This window comes from Aptenodytes patagonicus, chromosome 1 (assembly GCF_965638725.1).
Source record: "Aptenodytes patagonicus chromosome 1, bAptPat1.pri.cur, whole genome shotgun sequence".
Classification (NCBI taxonomy): domain Eukaryota; kingdom Metazoa; phylum Chordata; class Aves; order Sphenisciformes; family Spheniscidae; genus Aptenodytes; species Aptenodytes patagonicus.
The window spans coordinates 68,763,765-68,778,780 of NC_134949.1; the positions used below are offsets into that span (position 1 = coordinate 68,763,765).

A 15,016-nucleotide genomic window follows, 5' to 3' on the forward strand; every position below is an offset into this window, starting at 1 on the left:
ACATGTTCTACGTTTCACAAGCAGATGAAAAAGTAATCAAGCTTAAGAAGCCATCAGTTCGATCACTCAACATTGGCTTTTTGAGCAAATCAGAAGGTGGAGGATGCATGCAGTCCCCCTTCCTTCCCAGCACATTAGAAGGATTAGATAAAGCTCCTGCAGAGAAAACCATAAAGATTTCCCCAAAGAGATTTTTGTTGGAATGAACAAAGATGTTTGCTGTTATCCCCAATATCCCAAGACAAGGAAGAATGGTATGCAGGCACAGGGCAGTTATCCATGCGTGCTGGCACCACTTATTTTGTGCTGACCGATCCCATATACCTTCAAAGCTGTTGCATGCGTTTCTGACAAATCATTTAATTTTGCTACATAAATTCATGGGAATAAATTTCACATGAACCCAACCAGGGATTTGCTTACATCCTTATGTCTTGTCCTTATGGACCCTTTCTCATTTTACATAGCTTGTAACAACTGGAAGTGATACCCAAACTGAAAGGGACAAAGATTTTATTTTATTTTTACAAAATCCAGAAACAGTGAGTTTCACAGATCTGCTAGTTTGGAGTCTATGAAAAAGCCCTCCTTTTAAAATCTTTTCTCCCAAGCTGCATTTATTTGCATTCATCTATATCCAATTTCATCCGCAGGATTTCAATAGGTGATGACGCCAGCTTTATGCCATAGTGCTAAGCTTGTATCTGCTCCCTCTCTGTCTCAAACCTGCAGCATCAATACCTGCGCCAAACCTGCGTAAAATGCCAGCAGCAGAGGCGTTGTGGCACTGCAACAACTGCGCACCCTTTGGGTACCAGGTGCACAGAGCAGGCCTCTAATGGTCCATAAATAAGCGTGTAAGATTGCCTGTAGCCGGTACATCCGAGAGGATAAAACACACACAACCAGAGCAAGCCCAACAGGCAGAATCCAGGCAGAAGGAGGCTGCCGCTTCTGGTAGCCACGCTGCAAGTGAGCAAGAGAGCAAGAGAAAGATTTATACCAGCACAACATGGGTTCACCCTAGGGCCACCCACAGGTACCCGCTGGCATCATTTTACTTTAGCTTTGTAAACAGTCCTAATGGTTTCAGCCCCGGCTCTCCTGCAGTGATGGAGGCACTGTCTCCTGGAAGAGCTAATCCTAATGTGCATGCTGTGACCGCCTGGAAAATATCCTCCCTGCAGCACATTTCGGTGGCATCATGTTGTGAATCCCAGTGCTCAAAACCCATGCCTGCTTATATGAGGGCTGCCTGTCCCAAAGGGAGAGGGGAGAAGGGGGGAAAAAAAAAAAAACAAAAAGCCTCCACCACTTCCCTCTGGGGAATGTGATCAGCAGGTCTGATGCCACGCGATCCTTTCACAGGCAGAGAGCAGTACACGAGGAAATCCTCAGATCTTTGTGAGAGCAGCTGCCTGGCAGCAGAGGGAAGCTGCCAAGTGGTGGGTGGTTGGTGTATGTGCTGGGAGAGGGGGAACTCAGAACGCGTATTTGTGTTAGCAAAAATACTGTATTTCTTCACAGTGTAAGCAAGAGGCTCAGCCCTGCCAATTCTGAGGCTGGGAAAAAAAAACATTAATTGGCACCAGGCACTTTTTTTTCCACTAAGATTCCTCACCTTGGCCCTCTGACTATACTTTGGACCAGAATCAGCCCGATGGATGGAAAGCAGAACATCAAAGGTTAAAATCCCACCGTGTGGAGTGGGGCAAATGAACCCATGGTGGTGAGGGAAAGGGCCATTTCTCAGTCCCCAGCTGCTCCGTCCCACTTCCAGGCTGCTGGGGCAGCATCACCTCTCCTGCTGCTCATTGTCTGCCATTGCCCCTCTCCATGGGTCATCGGAAAAGGCATGTGGCCTGTGTGACCATAAAAATGGCAGGGGGGCTCTGTACATTAAAGCATAATTCAGTTTAATGTAACCGAGCACGGTGATGATGAAGCCCTGTCACAGATGGATGGGAATTTCCATCCCCCTATAAATCCCACAGGGACTGAGTAGAAGGCGACTCTAAATTAAAATCTGGCCAGGGTCTGGTATTGCAAGCTCTCCGGTGAGCTTCCCTTGCAGGACACCGCTCCAGAATATACCTCTCTTACAGGTCTGCTTCTCTTGCATTCCCCGGAGGTCAAGCTCAAGCAGCTGGACCTGCTACCATTTCAGTAAGAGAAGAGTCCATCCAGACTAGCAATTGGCTCCTGCTGTACATAAAGTGTTTGGAGAAACTGATAACCCCTTCAGCAGCAACTGCACTACAGCCAATGCAACCTCTATAAAACTGTAAGCACCAATGAGAGCACACAGGGACCGACTGTTCACTGTCTTTTCTAAAATAAGACAAAGGTGGCAACAAATGAAATTAGCAGGTGGCAGATTCAAAACAAGGAAAAGAGAGTGACTCCTCACACAACACCTGACCAAGCCATGGAGCTCCTTGCTGCAGCGTTTTGTGGGTGATAAAGTCTTACCTGACTCAACTGGAAAAATTAACAGAAGAGAAATAAACAGATTTTACTTCTGGCTCTGGAAATCCCTGGGCAACAAGCTGAGTATTGCATCTGGCTCCAGGACCCCCAGCACGAGAAAGACATGGACCTGTTAGAGTGGGTTCAGAGAAGGGCCCTGAAAATGATCAGAGGGCTGGAACACCTCTCCTGTGAAAAAAGCTGGGAGGGTTGGGGTTGTTCAGCCTGGAGATGAGAAGGCTCTGGGGAGACCTTGTTGTGGCCTTTCAATGTATAAAGAGGGCTTGTAAGAAAGACAGAGAGAGACTTTTTACTAGGGCTTGTAGTGACAGGACAAGGGGTAACAGTTTTAAACTGCAAGAGGGTAGATTCAGATTGGATATAAGGAAGCAATTTTTTACTGTGAGGGTGCTGAGACACTGGAACAGGTTGCCCAGAGAAGTTGTGGATGCACCATCATTGCAAGTGTTCAAGGTCAGGTTGGACAGGGCTTTGAGCAACCTGATCTAGTGAAAGATGTCCCTGCCCATGGCAGGGTGGTTGGACTAGATGACCTTTAAAGGTCCCTTCCAACCCAAACCATTCTATGGTTCTATAATAAGTTGTTAGAAGCTGGAAGAATATTCACAGAAAGTATCATTGCTAACTTTTCTGCTATTATACTCCTTCCTGAGCATCCACTCCTGGCCATTGAAAGAGACACAACATGATGCTCATGCCTGCAATCTTTTCCTTAGGTTAGGATGGCCCCACTGCTTGGCATAGCTAGGTGCCAACAGATGGGTGATTGTGGGATGTTGAGGGTCTGGTCTAAGCTGGCATCTACTATAGCTTTGCACGATCCTTACAGGTACTGAGCTCCTGTAGCTCCATGAAGCTAAGAGAGAGCAGCTGCTCTGCATCACGCACAACTAGACCCTTTGCCTGAAAACCATCAGCCTCGATGCGAGCTTCAGGGAGGTGAACTGCAGCCTGTGTGCTCAGGCACCATTCAGCAGGGAAGAGATCTCCTGTAGGATATCACAGGATACTCTTCTTACTGCACTGACTAACAAGCAGTTGGTTTCCTTCTTTTAGGAGTGCCATCACAGCCCATGCAAACAGGAAGCATGTATCGTCGCAGAAGTAACACACAGCAAGTCTGCATCCCAGCATTTTGTGTTAAATTAACTGACAGGACTAAACTAAAGGCACAATGTAAGCAGACAGTAACAGAGACCAAAGAACAGCAGTCACTTCTCTATAGCTGATTTCCTAATTCAAAGGGCAGATGGGAAGAGCAGAAAGGTAGTTCAACATGAGGAACCTTCAGAGAGAGAAAAACCATTCCTACTCTAAATGTGGAGCAACTCAGAAACATTGCAAGGAAGCACAGTGGAAACTAGACAAGAAAGAGGGTAATTACAGCATTTCTTTACGCCCTAAGGATCTTTTCTATCCACTCCCACTTCTCAACCCCCCATCCTTGCCTTGAGAAAGAGCAACACAGGTTTTTGTTCTCCACTTACCATACACCCATCCTACACAGATGACTTCAAAAATGGCCAGGAAGAGCAGGCACGTGCCGCTGGCAGCATAGTAGTCAAAGAGCTGGAAGATGTACATCCCACCCTGTTGAAGAGGTAGAGAAGAGAGAGTCATGGCAGGACTATTCCAATGTGAGGGAAAAATGACTGAGGCAAGCAGAATAGCAGCAGAAACACTGCATCTAGAGCAGGTGGGAGAAGGAGAAGAGCCTTCTCTTGGGGCTGCCCCCACTCTGTCCCAAAAAGACAGTCAGGCCTGGCAGCAGGAGAGCATTTCATGCCCATTTTATGATACTGCTGGGCTAGGCTGGTTTCTATGCCCATAGGAGCAGAAGCCAGTTTGGTTGCTTATTTTAAATCAGTTAGCAAGTTTCCAGCATCATTTCAAAATGCCATGTAGCTGTGCAGAACTTTGCACCCAAGAAATTGGGATCATGAGGATCAGGACGTTCAGATACCTCATTTTAGGTGCATCCATCTTTACATATTGCTCAAGGTCCAAGCCCTGCGATGGCAGAGACAGGTGGCTTCCCTGCTGCCTCTGCCTTCAAGCTGAGCCCTGCATAGTTGCCATCAGCTATCTCTACAGGTCAGTGGATGACTCCTCTCTCATACTTTCATGTGTTTTCTCAAAGAGAAAGCCCCTCCAATACAAGTCAAGCAGATGCTTTCAAATAGTGCTGAAGGGCACTAGACACTGCCAGAGTAGCAGAGCTACTTCATCCCACTACATATGAGGTGACACCCCGCAATGATGGGAGTAGATGCCTCCATGCAAGGCGGCATGCAAAAGCCATAGGAACCCTTAATGCAGCTTCACTCAAAGCTCTCTCGATCACAGTGGGAGCTGCCTTCAGCAAATCCTTAGCCAGGATCCTGTTGGAGGATCATTCAGCAGTGCCTAAGAGGTTTATCAGGAATTATGTGTCACTACACAGCACATGGAGACAACACAGAGGAGTGCTAAGACACCCACCCAAGCATGCGGTATGCACGCACAGTGCAGCACAGCACACCCCTGTGCAGGAAGAGGTGCTTGGCTATTAGCTGCAGAGCAGAGTAAACACCCTGTGCATAGCATCGCACCGACACAGCTCTGCTGCTTCTGGTCCCAGGGATCACAGGCTCCCCTCTGGCTCAGGCAGGGTTACAGTGCAGCCATTACCCCCGACCTTCCCTCCCGCTGCTCTACTTCTTGTGGAAAGCAGCCAGCAAATGATCACTGCCCTTAGAAGAGCTTCTGCTTGTGCAGCTCAGCTTGTTTTAGCCACCAGGCCTGGTATTTGCACAAAGCTGTATGTCAGGCAGCTTCTCTGGGCTGCAGGACCATCACTCTGGAAGGCTCAGTTATGCAGCAAGTACACTAGCATCACGCAGAGTAAAAGCAGCACCGGCTGTGAGAGACACTAGTTAATGCATTAGAAATGAAGGATAATTAACAGCATCAAAGACGAGCTTGCTGTCTCTGCCCACTCCTCCAGAGCAGTCTAGCGGGGTTTCTGGTGCTCGGCTGTACCCCAGCTACTCCTGTCTTACCTCAGTGACCAGCAATAAGCCCAGCAGGTAGCATATGACTGCAACACCCAGGATCAGCAGCTCCCGACGCCCCTTCTTCCGAAACACTCCCGGGAACATGTCAATAACAGCTGTCACCATGCTTTCCACACAGACAAACTGCAGAAGAAGACAGGTTAGAAAAAACAGTGTCTCCCCTTCCCCAAGCACACGTTCCCTCTCACTGTCCTTTTTTCCTCCAGCCACGCAAATCTTTATTTTTTTGTTTCCTCTTTTTGTCTGTCTTGCTTCCACCAAGGGCCAGCTGCAACTGCTAGGGACCCAAACACAGCTCAGTATATCAGTGAGGTCTCCTCTGGAGCTGCAGACCTAAGGGGCTAAAAGTACAGCCCCATGTTGGGAGGATGAACTGTGAGATGTGCAAGGAATTGCCTCAAACCCAACAGAGCATGCAAAACATGCCATGACTGCCTGGGACAACCCAGTAGAAGCGGGTGGCTGGGGGGTGAATTGCTGGCTTTCAGGGCTGACCGTGGGGCAGGACGCCTGCTCATCACCTCATGGCTCTTGGTCCTGCAGCGTATGTCACCCATGGGATTCATAAGAGAACATCAGCCATTGCTGGGACAGCCCAGCCAGCATGAAGCAGAGCTATAAGCGAGATGAGACAGGAGGGGACCTCGACCCAGAGAAACAGAGGAAAGAGAGCTCATTCTCCAGGTGCAGGGGCTGAGGTGCTGCAAAGTGGAGCCTGAGCAGAGCACCCTGCCTGGCAGGCATGCTGGGACACCCCCTGCTCCCCTCGTGCTGGCTTGCCAGGTTTGCACACTGCACTCTGCAGGGTGCTCTGCTGGGTTTTGCTCCTGGCATAACAGGAATATGGGAGGGTAAGAGATGGGCACACCACTGAGGAGAGCACACAGGGATTGCTCTGGTGAGATGCAGCTGGGAGAGAACAGTCCCATTCCCCTTCCCAGACTGCCCTGCTCCATGCTGGGCCTCACTCTGCAGTGTGCAAGGTTTCGGTGCTGGCACAGAGGTGGGAGGGAATGTAGCTGGGACATCCTCACGTACACACAGGGAGAAGGATGCCAAACAGAGATGCCACCACACATAATCACTGGCCTCCCATTGGCCCTGGCTCTGAGCTCCCACACTGTGAAAGTGTTGTGGACAATGTGGAGAACGTATTTGAGATACCAGCAAAGCACATAACCACCTTATCCTTTCCCATGGCCTTGGGGAGTGCTCAGGGTGGGGACAGGCTCCTGGGTGTTAGAAGAGGAGGGTGTGTTTGCTGTACCTGGCTGTCCAGTCCCAAGAAGATCAGCATGAGGAAGAAGAGGCAGGACCAGAGCTGAGACACGGGCATCATTGTTACTGCCATTGGATACGCTATGAAAGCCAGGCCGGGACCTGCCAACAGACCGCAGGATGACCACGAGAGCCCCACACACCACTGCCTGCCACCACCACCCTGCAGCACAGAGTGAGCTCACATACAGCTTCAAAGCTCACCCCACCATGGCTCCCTGCCCACGCAGGGCTGAAAAGACACGTTGGGAAGCACTGGTCCTGCAGACCTCGCTGCAGAAACCCACAGTGATGGAGAATGTAGATAACATCCCATGTTTCACTTCAGAAAAGTCTCCTCCCCCTCAGGCTTTCTGTTTTGCCTTGGCTCTGAAGTCTCCTGCAAAAACCTACCTGATTCAGCCACTTCTGCAATGGGTACAGCCTGCTCTCGAGCCATGAAGCCCAGCACAGAGAAAATGGCAAAACCAGCAACGAAGCTGGTGGCACTGTTCAGGAAGCAGAGCATGATGCAGTCCCTGCAGGGAGGAGACCAGAGAAAGGTTGGTGTTTCCCACTGCATAATGGATCCACTTGGGATCATGTCTGTACTCAGCTTCCCCAGCCGGACAGCATGGACCAAGGAACAGCAATGCTGCTCTTGAACTCCCTCAGAAGTAAAAAGTTTGAAACAGAACAGAGCCAAAACTCAGCCTACCTACCTTGTACCCCACTGTTCAAGAGCTATAGGACTATAGGTAGCACAGGGAGACATAGGGCACCACCAGTGGCTTGTGAATAGGATGCCACAATAATATACGTAGGGACATGACAACAAAAAAGTTGACAGAAGTCAAGGGAATAAGAAAAACAAAGAGAAAATGAGGAAAACAACAAATTAGAAAAGGGAAGAGGTTGCAAAAGTAAACATAGTCAAGAAAGAGGAGCATCTGAAAGCATGAACACATACAGGTTCAGCAGGTCCGGTAAAACAAGGACTAATGGGTTAACAAAAATCCTCACCTGACAAGGGTTGTGTCTACACTGTCTTTATTAACTATGCTCAGATGGAGGCTGGAGCATGCTATGCCACTTGTCCTGAAACTTTTGTGCACTTATTCCCTGCAAAAATGGGGTACCAGTCTGAGCTGGATGGGCTGGAAACCCCACACCCCAGGATCCTGCCCGGGCAGCTGCCAAAGCAGACCCACAGCATCAGCTGCTATGGGGCAGCGTGGACACACAGCACATTTGGGCCACCCAGAACTAAGCTGCCAGTCCAAGGCACCTAAGGCATCATAGGAAGGTGTCAGCACACTGCTCTGTTGGTAACAGATATATTTCAGGAGAGCCAGGGGAAAGTATTAATTGCCTGACCAACAGCCGTGGCAGCACCTATTGGAGAATGGAAGAAGAGAGATGATTGATGTCTCCAGAGTACAATTACATTTTCCCATCCATGCTGGAGCAATACATGAAGGAACGACAAAGCCCCTGCTCCTCGGGGCTCTGTGAAAGGTGTCAGAAATGGTCCTGATGGCTTCACTGAGCTCCATGTCAGGCCATGGATAAAATAGATCTGTAATCCAAGGGCAAGGAGGAGGCCAGACAGACTTGATTAATCTTCTTGATAGGATCAAAATGCCTCTGGCAGTACATTACCCTGATGGCAGTAAAGCACTGGAGACAGGGGGCCCAGCCATCATCTTTGTACCATCTCCCCTGCCTAGCAAGTGACAGCAGAGCTGGCCGTGCCACCGCTGCTCACTCACCCTATCAAGATAGCCCGTGGTGTCTCCACAGTGGCTGGAGACACTCTCCATTTTCATTCCTCCCCTGCCTCCAATCTCTCCTGTTTCCAAGCTGACTCACGCAGGAGAGCACTACTAAAGCCATTTTCCGGAGCTTCTGTGTTCCCTCAGCCACTCTCCATCCCTACACTGGGTCCGCTGCAGCTTCCACACTCTGAGCAGCTCAATAATCACAGAATCATAGAATTATTAAGGTTGGAAAAGACCGCTAAGGTCATCGAGTCCAACCATCGACCCAACACCACCATGCCCACTAAACCATGTCCCTAAGCACCTCATCTACACGTCTTTTAAATACTTCCAGGGATGGGGACTCAACCACTTCCCTGGGCAGCCTGTTCCAATGTTTAACCACTCTTTCAGCAAAGAAATTTTCCCTCACATCCAATCTAAACCTCCCCTGGCACAACTTGAGGCCATTTCCTCTCGTCCTATCGCTTGTTACTTGGGAGAAGAGACCGACACCCACCTCGCTACAACCTCCTTTCACATAGCTGTAGAGAGCGATGAGGTCTCCCCTGAGCCTTCTTTTCTCCAGGCTAATCAACCCCAGTTCCCTCAGCCGCTCCTCTTAAGACTTGTTCTCCAGACCCTTCACCAGCTTCGTTGCCCTTCTCTGGACACGCTCCAGCACCTTGACATCCTTCTTGTAGTGAGGGGCCCAAAACTGAACACAGTATTCGAGGTGCGGCCTCACCAGTGCCGAGTACAGGGGCACGATCACTTCCCTACTCCTGCTGGCCACACTAGTTCTGATACAGGCCAGGATGCCATTGGCCTTCTTGGCCGCCTGGGCACACTGCCGGCTCATGTTCAGCCGGCTGTCGACCAACACCCCCAGGTCCTTTTCCAACAGGCAGCTTTCCAGCCACTCTTCCCCAAGCCTGTAGCGCTGCATGGGGTTGTTGTGACCCAAGCGCAGGACCTGACACTTGGCCTTGTTGAATCTCATACAGTTGGCCTCGGCCCATCGATCCAGCCTGTCCAGGTCCCTCTGCAGAGCCTTCCTACCCTCGAGCAGATCAACACTCCCGCCCAACTTGGTGTTGTCTGCAAATTTACTGAGGGTGCACTAGTCAAAGCAGCATGACCCAAGGTCTCCCGTGGGGACAGAGCCTGCCTGAAATGCAGCTCTGTGCTGTTTGCCTCTGTGCAAATTTCCAGAAGGATGCGAGGCTCCTCTTACCTGTAACAGTTGTTGGTGTATTTGTTGTAGCTGCCCAGAGCTGTCAGGCACCCCTGGCAAATGGCGTAAGAGAAGAAGATCTGAGTGCCTGCATCCATCCAGACCTGGAACAGAGAAGGTCAGTGGTCTCCAGACCTAGCAACAAAATAAACAAATGGCTATGCCCCATCTAGCAACAACCCCTTCATCAGTGCAGAGCAAACTGCATGAGACAGAGAGAGGCTCAGTGGGTGTAGAAACTGGGATAACTCTCTGGGAAAATTGAGCTATAGGACGGAAAGTCCTCTAGGAAAAGGCTCCTGAGGGGACTGTATTTTCACATCCCACTCAAAGCGACACAGGGCACTAGTCGATGCCTGACACCACTCCTCCATCCCACACCTTTGCGTTCTGGGTGGAGATGGCATCCCTGATAGCGTGGCTCCAGGTGAAGTTGGCACTGCTGGTGTCTGTGGACCCTGTGTGGCTCAGGGTTTGCAGAGCCACTGGTGAGTCATCCCAAACGAGGGCCAGCAAATCCTTTGCCTGATCAGTGCATTCCCTTCCCTGCTCCTGAATCTGTTTTCCCACATCTCTGAGGCTACAGTGCAGGGTGAAAGGGGGAAAATTGCTGGGCTGAGAGATATCAGGCTGGTGGGGTGTCATGGACCCAGGTTCCCCTTTGCTCTGGCATTGCATGGGAAAAGCTGAGTGGGCTTGTTCACTGCTGCTCCAGCCCTCTCACCCGTGGAGGAGTCCCTTGTTCACTCCGTGTGTTGTGGGTTGAACTGCAGCTCTGCTCTCACACCCTCCCAGGGAAAGCCCTGAGCTTTGAGTTAGCAGACAGGCAGGAAAACAGCCCACCTTTCTGTTTGTCTGTGTGTTCCCACGCACCCTCTTTTTCCTCTAAGCAGCCCCCACCACTGCAAACATCCAGGCAGATGCAATTTGGCAGCCTTCAAAAAATCCCAGCCCGGGCATTGCTGCTTAAATTCACACAGATCTCTCACAGACAGATGCATACATGGGAGCCCCTCAGGCATGGACACGGACACACATCCCACAGCCCCACATTCTGACTAAACTCAGTAGCAGGATCTCTTACTCCTGCTACGCTGCATTGCAGCAGCCTGGGAACACCGTGTCAGCTTTAGGCAGGCTGTGAAAGGTAGGGAGGTTTTCACTGAATAAGCTCTGGCCATGAATAAAACACACTCAGCCCCAGTCACCCCCCTGTTATTTATTTTGATATTAAAATGCCATTTACGTTCAGCTGGCTCTTTGCATTCAGCGCACCACAGATTTTGTATTGACAACACATAATTGCATCTGAAAGCCATTTGGGGGAAGACAGTGTGTTTGGCAGCTGGTTTGGGAGCAGTTGGGGCTTTGGCCATCTGGGAAGATGCGGGAGGTAAGCTGAGACTGTGGGCTAAGCATATTGCTTGGCTGCCTCCATGAAAAGATTCAGCGGTGGAATAATTAACAGCAGTGTCATTTAAATGGTCTTCTGGGGGGGGTCTGCATTAGAACCTCTCTGGGATGGCGGAGGCAGCCTGCACAGCGTTGCTGAGCCCACGTGGGGAAGGGAAGCAACCTGCTGCTACAGAAAGGTGCCTGAGCAGACACCCCGGCGGGATCCTCCAACGGGGGGATCCTGCCGCCTGCCCTGCACAGCCCCCCAGGGGTGCTGCCCACCTCCTGCCAACTCAGGCTACCCTGCGGTTCCTGGGTTTGGCTGCACCCTCTGCCCTAATCCGGACTTGCCCTCCCTGGTGGCACAGCATCCTCCCTGCCAGGAGGGGTTTCCATGAGCTCCAGTGAGTGGTGGCAGGAGCTGATGTGGTCCCTTTGGCCAGCCGCTGACCCAAGCGAGTGGGACCAGCCCCTGGGACGGGTGAAGCGAACCTGCTGCCCAGCCCGCGTTACCTGCATGCATTCAGTCTCTGCAAGCACAGGGGCCCTGCACTCCCTGGGAGGGTCCTGTTGGAGCCAAACTAAGTGCTAACCAGGCCAGAAAAAATGAAAAGTGGTAGATCATTTCCCTCCCCTTCCTTAATTATTTGCATTTAAGACCCAGCAAAATTATCTGTTACATGCTGAATATTTCATATGCTTTTCTGGTTTTGCTGAGCCCATGAGTGGAAATGACCTAATATGCCCATATGCTGCAGATGCATGAGCAAAAAGGCTGTGCTTTGCAGGAGGATGAGACCCCTCTCGGCTCTTTTAAGGAGGTCTCACTGGTTCGCCGGTCTCCCTTCAGAGGAGATAGCTAGATCCTCAGCTAACAGCAGATCCAAGGGTCAGGGCACTGGAAACCTTCCCGTGGCCAGCACCTGCCTGACCCCCACCCACCTGCGGGTCTGCCAGCCTGGAAATGTCCGGTTTCAGGTAGAAGACGATCCCCTCAGTAGCACCAGGCAGCGTGACTCCTCGCACCAGCAGGATGATGAGCATCACATATGGGAAGGTGGCAGTGAAGTAAACGACCTGCGGGCGCAGGGAAACAAGAGGAGAGGGGGTCAGCAGGGAGGGGGTGCAGGCATCACTTCATCTCATCTGCAGACCCCCACCCTGGCAAACGTCCCTGGACTCTGCTGTTGGCTATAGTTGCTACTGCTAGCATAAAAGAGGGGTGGGAAAGAAATTAATCAAGGTTACATCTCACCGGTGATTTAGTTAATCTACATTTTGTTCCTCACCCAAGACTCTGCCACTGGCTGCTCTGCTTTATTTTCTCTTTCCAGTCAGTGTAATTTCCTTGCTCACCAGCTGTTCTCTTCATCTTACTAGAGCTGCAGAAGAAACCCAGATCTCTTCCTGTGACTGAGTTTTAATGAGGAGTTATTAAAATGGTCCTATTCCCAGCAAGAGTTTTCCAAATTAAATAGCAACTTTTGCTGCCCAATTTAAGACACCTCTGAGGGGTCTTATTTCCAGGGGTGCTCATGTGGCTTTCTTATCCCTTCAATGCCTCTGAGCTCACAGGTAAAAAATGGGGGCACCTCAAAGCCTTTAAAGAAAATGCAGACCATTATTTTTGTAAAACCTTCTTTTCACTTCTTCTTGTGTGTGATGTTAAATAAATATTACAGTAGAATTAATCATCTCTAATCCATTGCCCAATGTAACATATTTTTTTTTTCTATTGGCAAAATATCTGTGAGCAAGTTGCAACTTCTGAACATTTATTCATTATTAAAATTCATCCAAGTAATGTGAAGGCTTGTTTACTCTATGGATTCATAGCGAGGGGCCTAAAATGACATTTTTTCTGCTTAGTGATAATTGGTCAAATAAGTCACAGCACATGGCACTTTTGCTGTTCCCCAATTGAATGAGAACGCGAGCACTTTTGGCACAAGTACTAAATTCTACCTTCAGAAATCACTTCTGGGGAACATTTATACACATCAGCTGAATTCATAAGGAAAGGAAACATGGAAAGAGCACAAGAGTGGGCAAAATGAATAAAAGAAAAAGGCTTTTAAAGAAAATGAGTCTTCACAGAGTTATTTGAAATTATTTTCCTGAGGTTGCTATTGTTTCTTTGAGTTTGGACTCCTTAAATCACAGAAGCATAAACACAAGGGTCTGGCAGGGTTATCCGATTAGAGCAGCCTCTCAGTCAAGCACAACATCCCGTTTACTCTGCAGCTGTTAAACAAAATTATGCACCTACTCAGAATTCCTGGGACCTCCCTACTGCTTATCCTAATATGTAGTCAGTGAGGAAAAAGAAGGAAGGAGCTCATTTTTTTGACAGTGCCCCTGTAAAAACTCAAAATAACTACCTGCAGAGAAGACAACTGGCCTGTCTGGCCTGTGGTATGTCTCGGGACAGAAAAACCCACCCTGTATTGCTGCACTATGTCCATAACATCTATGTAGTAAAAAGTAAGACCTGCAGTCTAAAACTTGTGATGGAAAAATCTTCTGTGGTCCCAGGAAAACCATTCCTGGGCAGCTACTACCTGCTCTCATTGTTTCCTCTCACTTTCTGGTCTGACTTTGCCAAACCCAATCAGCCCAACCAGCCTGACTGAAGTTCTTTAGCCTTCTCCTACAAAGCAAGCTTCGCACACCAAAGCAGCACTGGGCAAAGGAGAGACTTGGTGGAGAGAGGGCTGAGAGCTGAAGGGAACCTGGGATGACTTAACTACACTTCCATGCAGATCAAACAGCCTCTCAGACCCAACCTCTCAATATCAGAATGATAACTTTTGTGAAGATGGTGCTGTATTCGATCCCTGGTATTCGAACCAGGGAGCATCAGAGATTTAAGATTTAAAATGTGGAGCATCCCCTCTCCCTATAGATGTGAAGTCTGGCTCTCACTCCTTGAGAAATCGTGACAGCAGGTCAGCACTAGGAAGAGCCAGAGTCACTGGCAAAGGTTGGGAGAAACCTAACAAGCAGAGCAAGCTATTGTCTTGCTCTGTTAAAAATGGGTGCCCAGTGCAGTTTTAAGGTGGGAGATGGGATTTGACATTGAAACACAGGTGTCCAGTACTACAGGGAACATCTGCCAATACTAGGGATAGTGATTTGAAGGAAGAGGCCGTTGCAGAAATTGGTTCCCCTCCTTTTGCTATTGGGACATCCCCTGGATGCCCACAAGACCCAACCATTATTAATAGCCCACTTGTCTCATTGCAGCTCTGGGAAGGAAGGAGGTCCTGAACAAGTCAAGGCCATAGCAGCATCTCTAACACCCACCCCAAGGCATCACACACTCATTCACTCCAGAGGGATAACCTGTCCACCTGATCTACAGGTTCAACATCAGGAGGAAGCATTGGCTTCAGCCTCACTACTAAAATGCAAAAAATGACCCGCTGAGCCAAAAACCGCAGAGCCAGGAAGAGTACAAAGGAGAGCACAAAGACACCTCTCCCACCCCAAGTATTTTGCAGGATAAAGAAACAGGAGAGATTCATTATCTATTCACTGAGCTGGTTACAAGCAGCAGCTTGTCTATTTTGCTCAAGTGTTTAATTATTGCAAGGGATAGGAAGTTTGCCACTGCAGAGGATCTGTTAAAAACACCAGCAAGCCACACCAGGACAACACACTGGTGAGTGGATGGTTCCCAAGGGCACTGGTTCCATCAGCCACTGTGGGTATCTGCAAGGGAAAAGACCCAAGACACCCCTCAGTTCCCAGGTCTGTCTTTGTTCTCCCCTCCCTGTTTGACCTACTCTTTTATTCTTCCTCTTACAGGTCAAACACAA

The 15,016-nt window shown here is 49.5% G+C and overlaps 1 protein-coding gene across 6 annotated transcripts in view; it reads right to left on the minus strand.

The window, feature by feature from the left end:
• Positions 1-15,016, minus strand: part of SLC6A12 (solute carrier family 6 member 12) — a 46,988-nt gene that overhangs the window by 13,249 nt on the left and 18,723 nt on the right. For all 6 annotated transcript variants that reach the window (XM_076340925.1, XM_076340934.1, XM_076340905.1 and 3 more), the window contains 6 exons: positions 12,138-12,272; positions 9,801-9,904; positions 7,218-7,342; positions 6,814-6,926; positions 5,532-5,669; positions 3,978-4,080 (listed from right to left, as the gene is read on the minus strand). In XM_076340925.1, the coding sequence (XP_076197040.1) occupies positions 3,978-4,080; positions 5,532-5,669; positions 6,814-6,926; positions 7,218-7,342; positions 9,801-9,904; positions 12,138-12,272 (718 nt within the window). The remainder of the gene's footprint in view (positions 1-3,977; positions 4,081-5,531; positions 5,670-6,813; positions 6,927-7,217; positions 7,343-9,800; positions 9,905-12,137; positions 12,273-15,016) is intronic.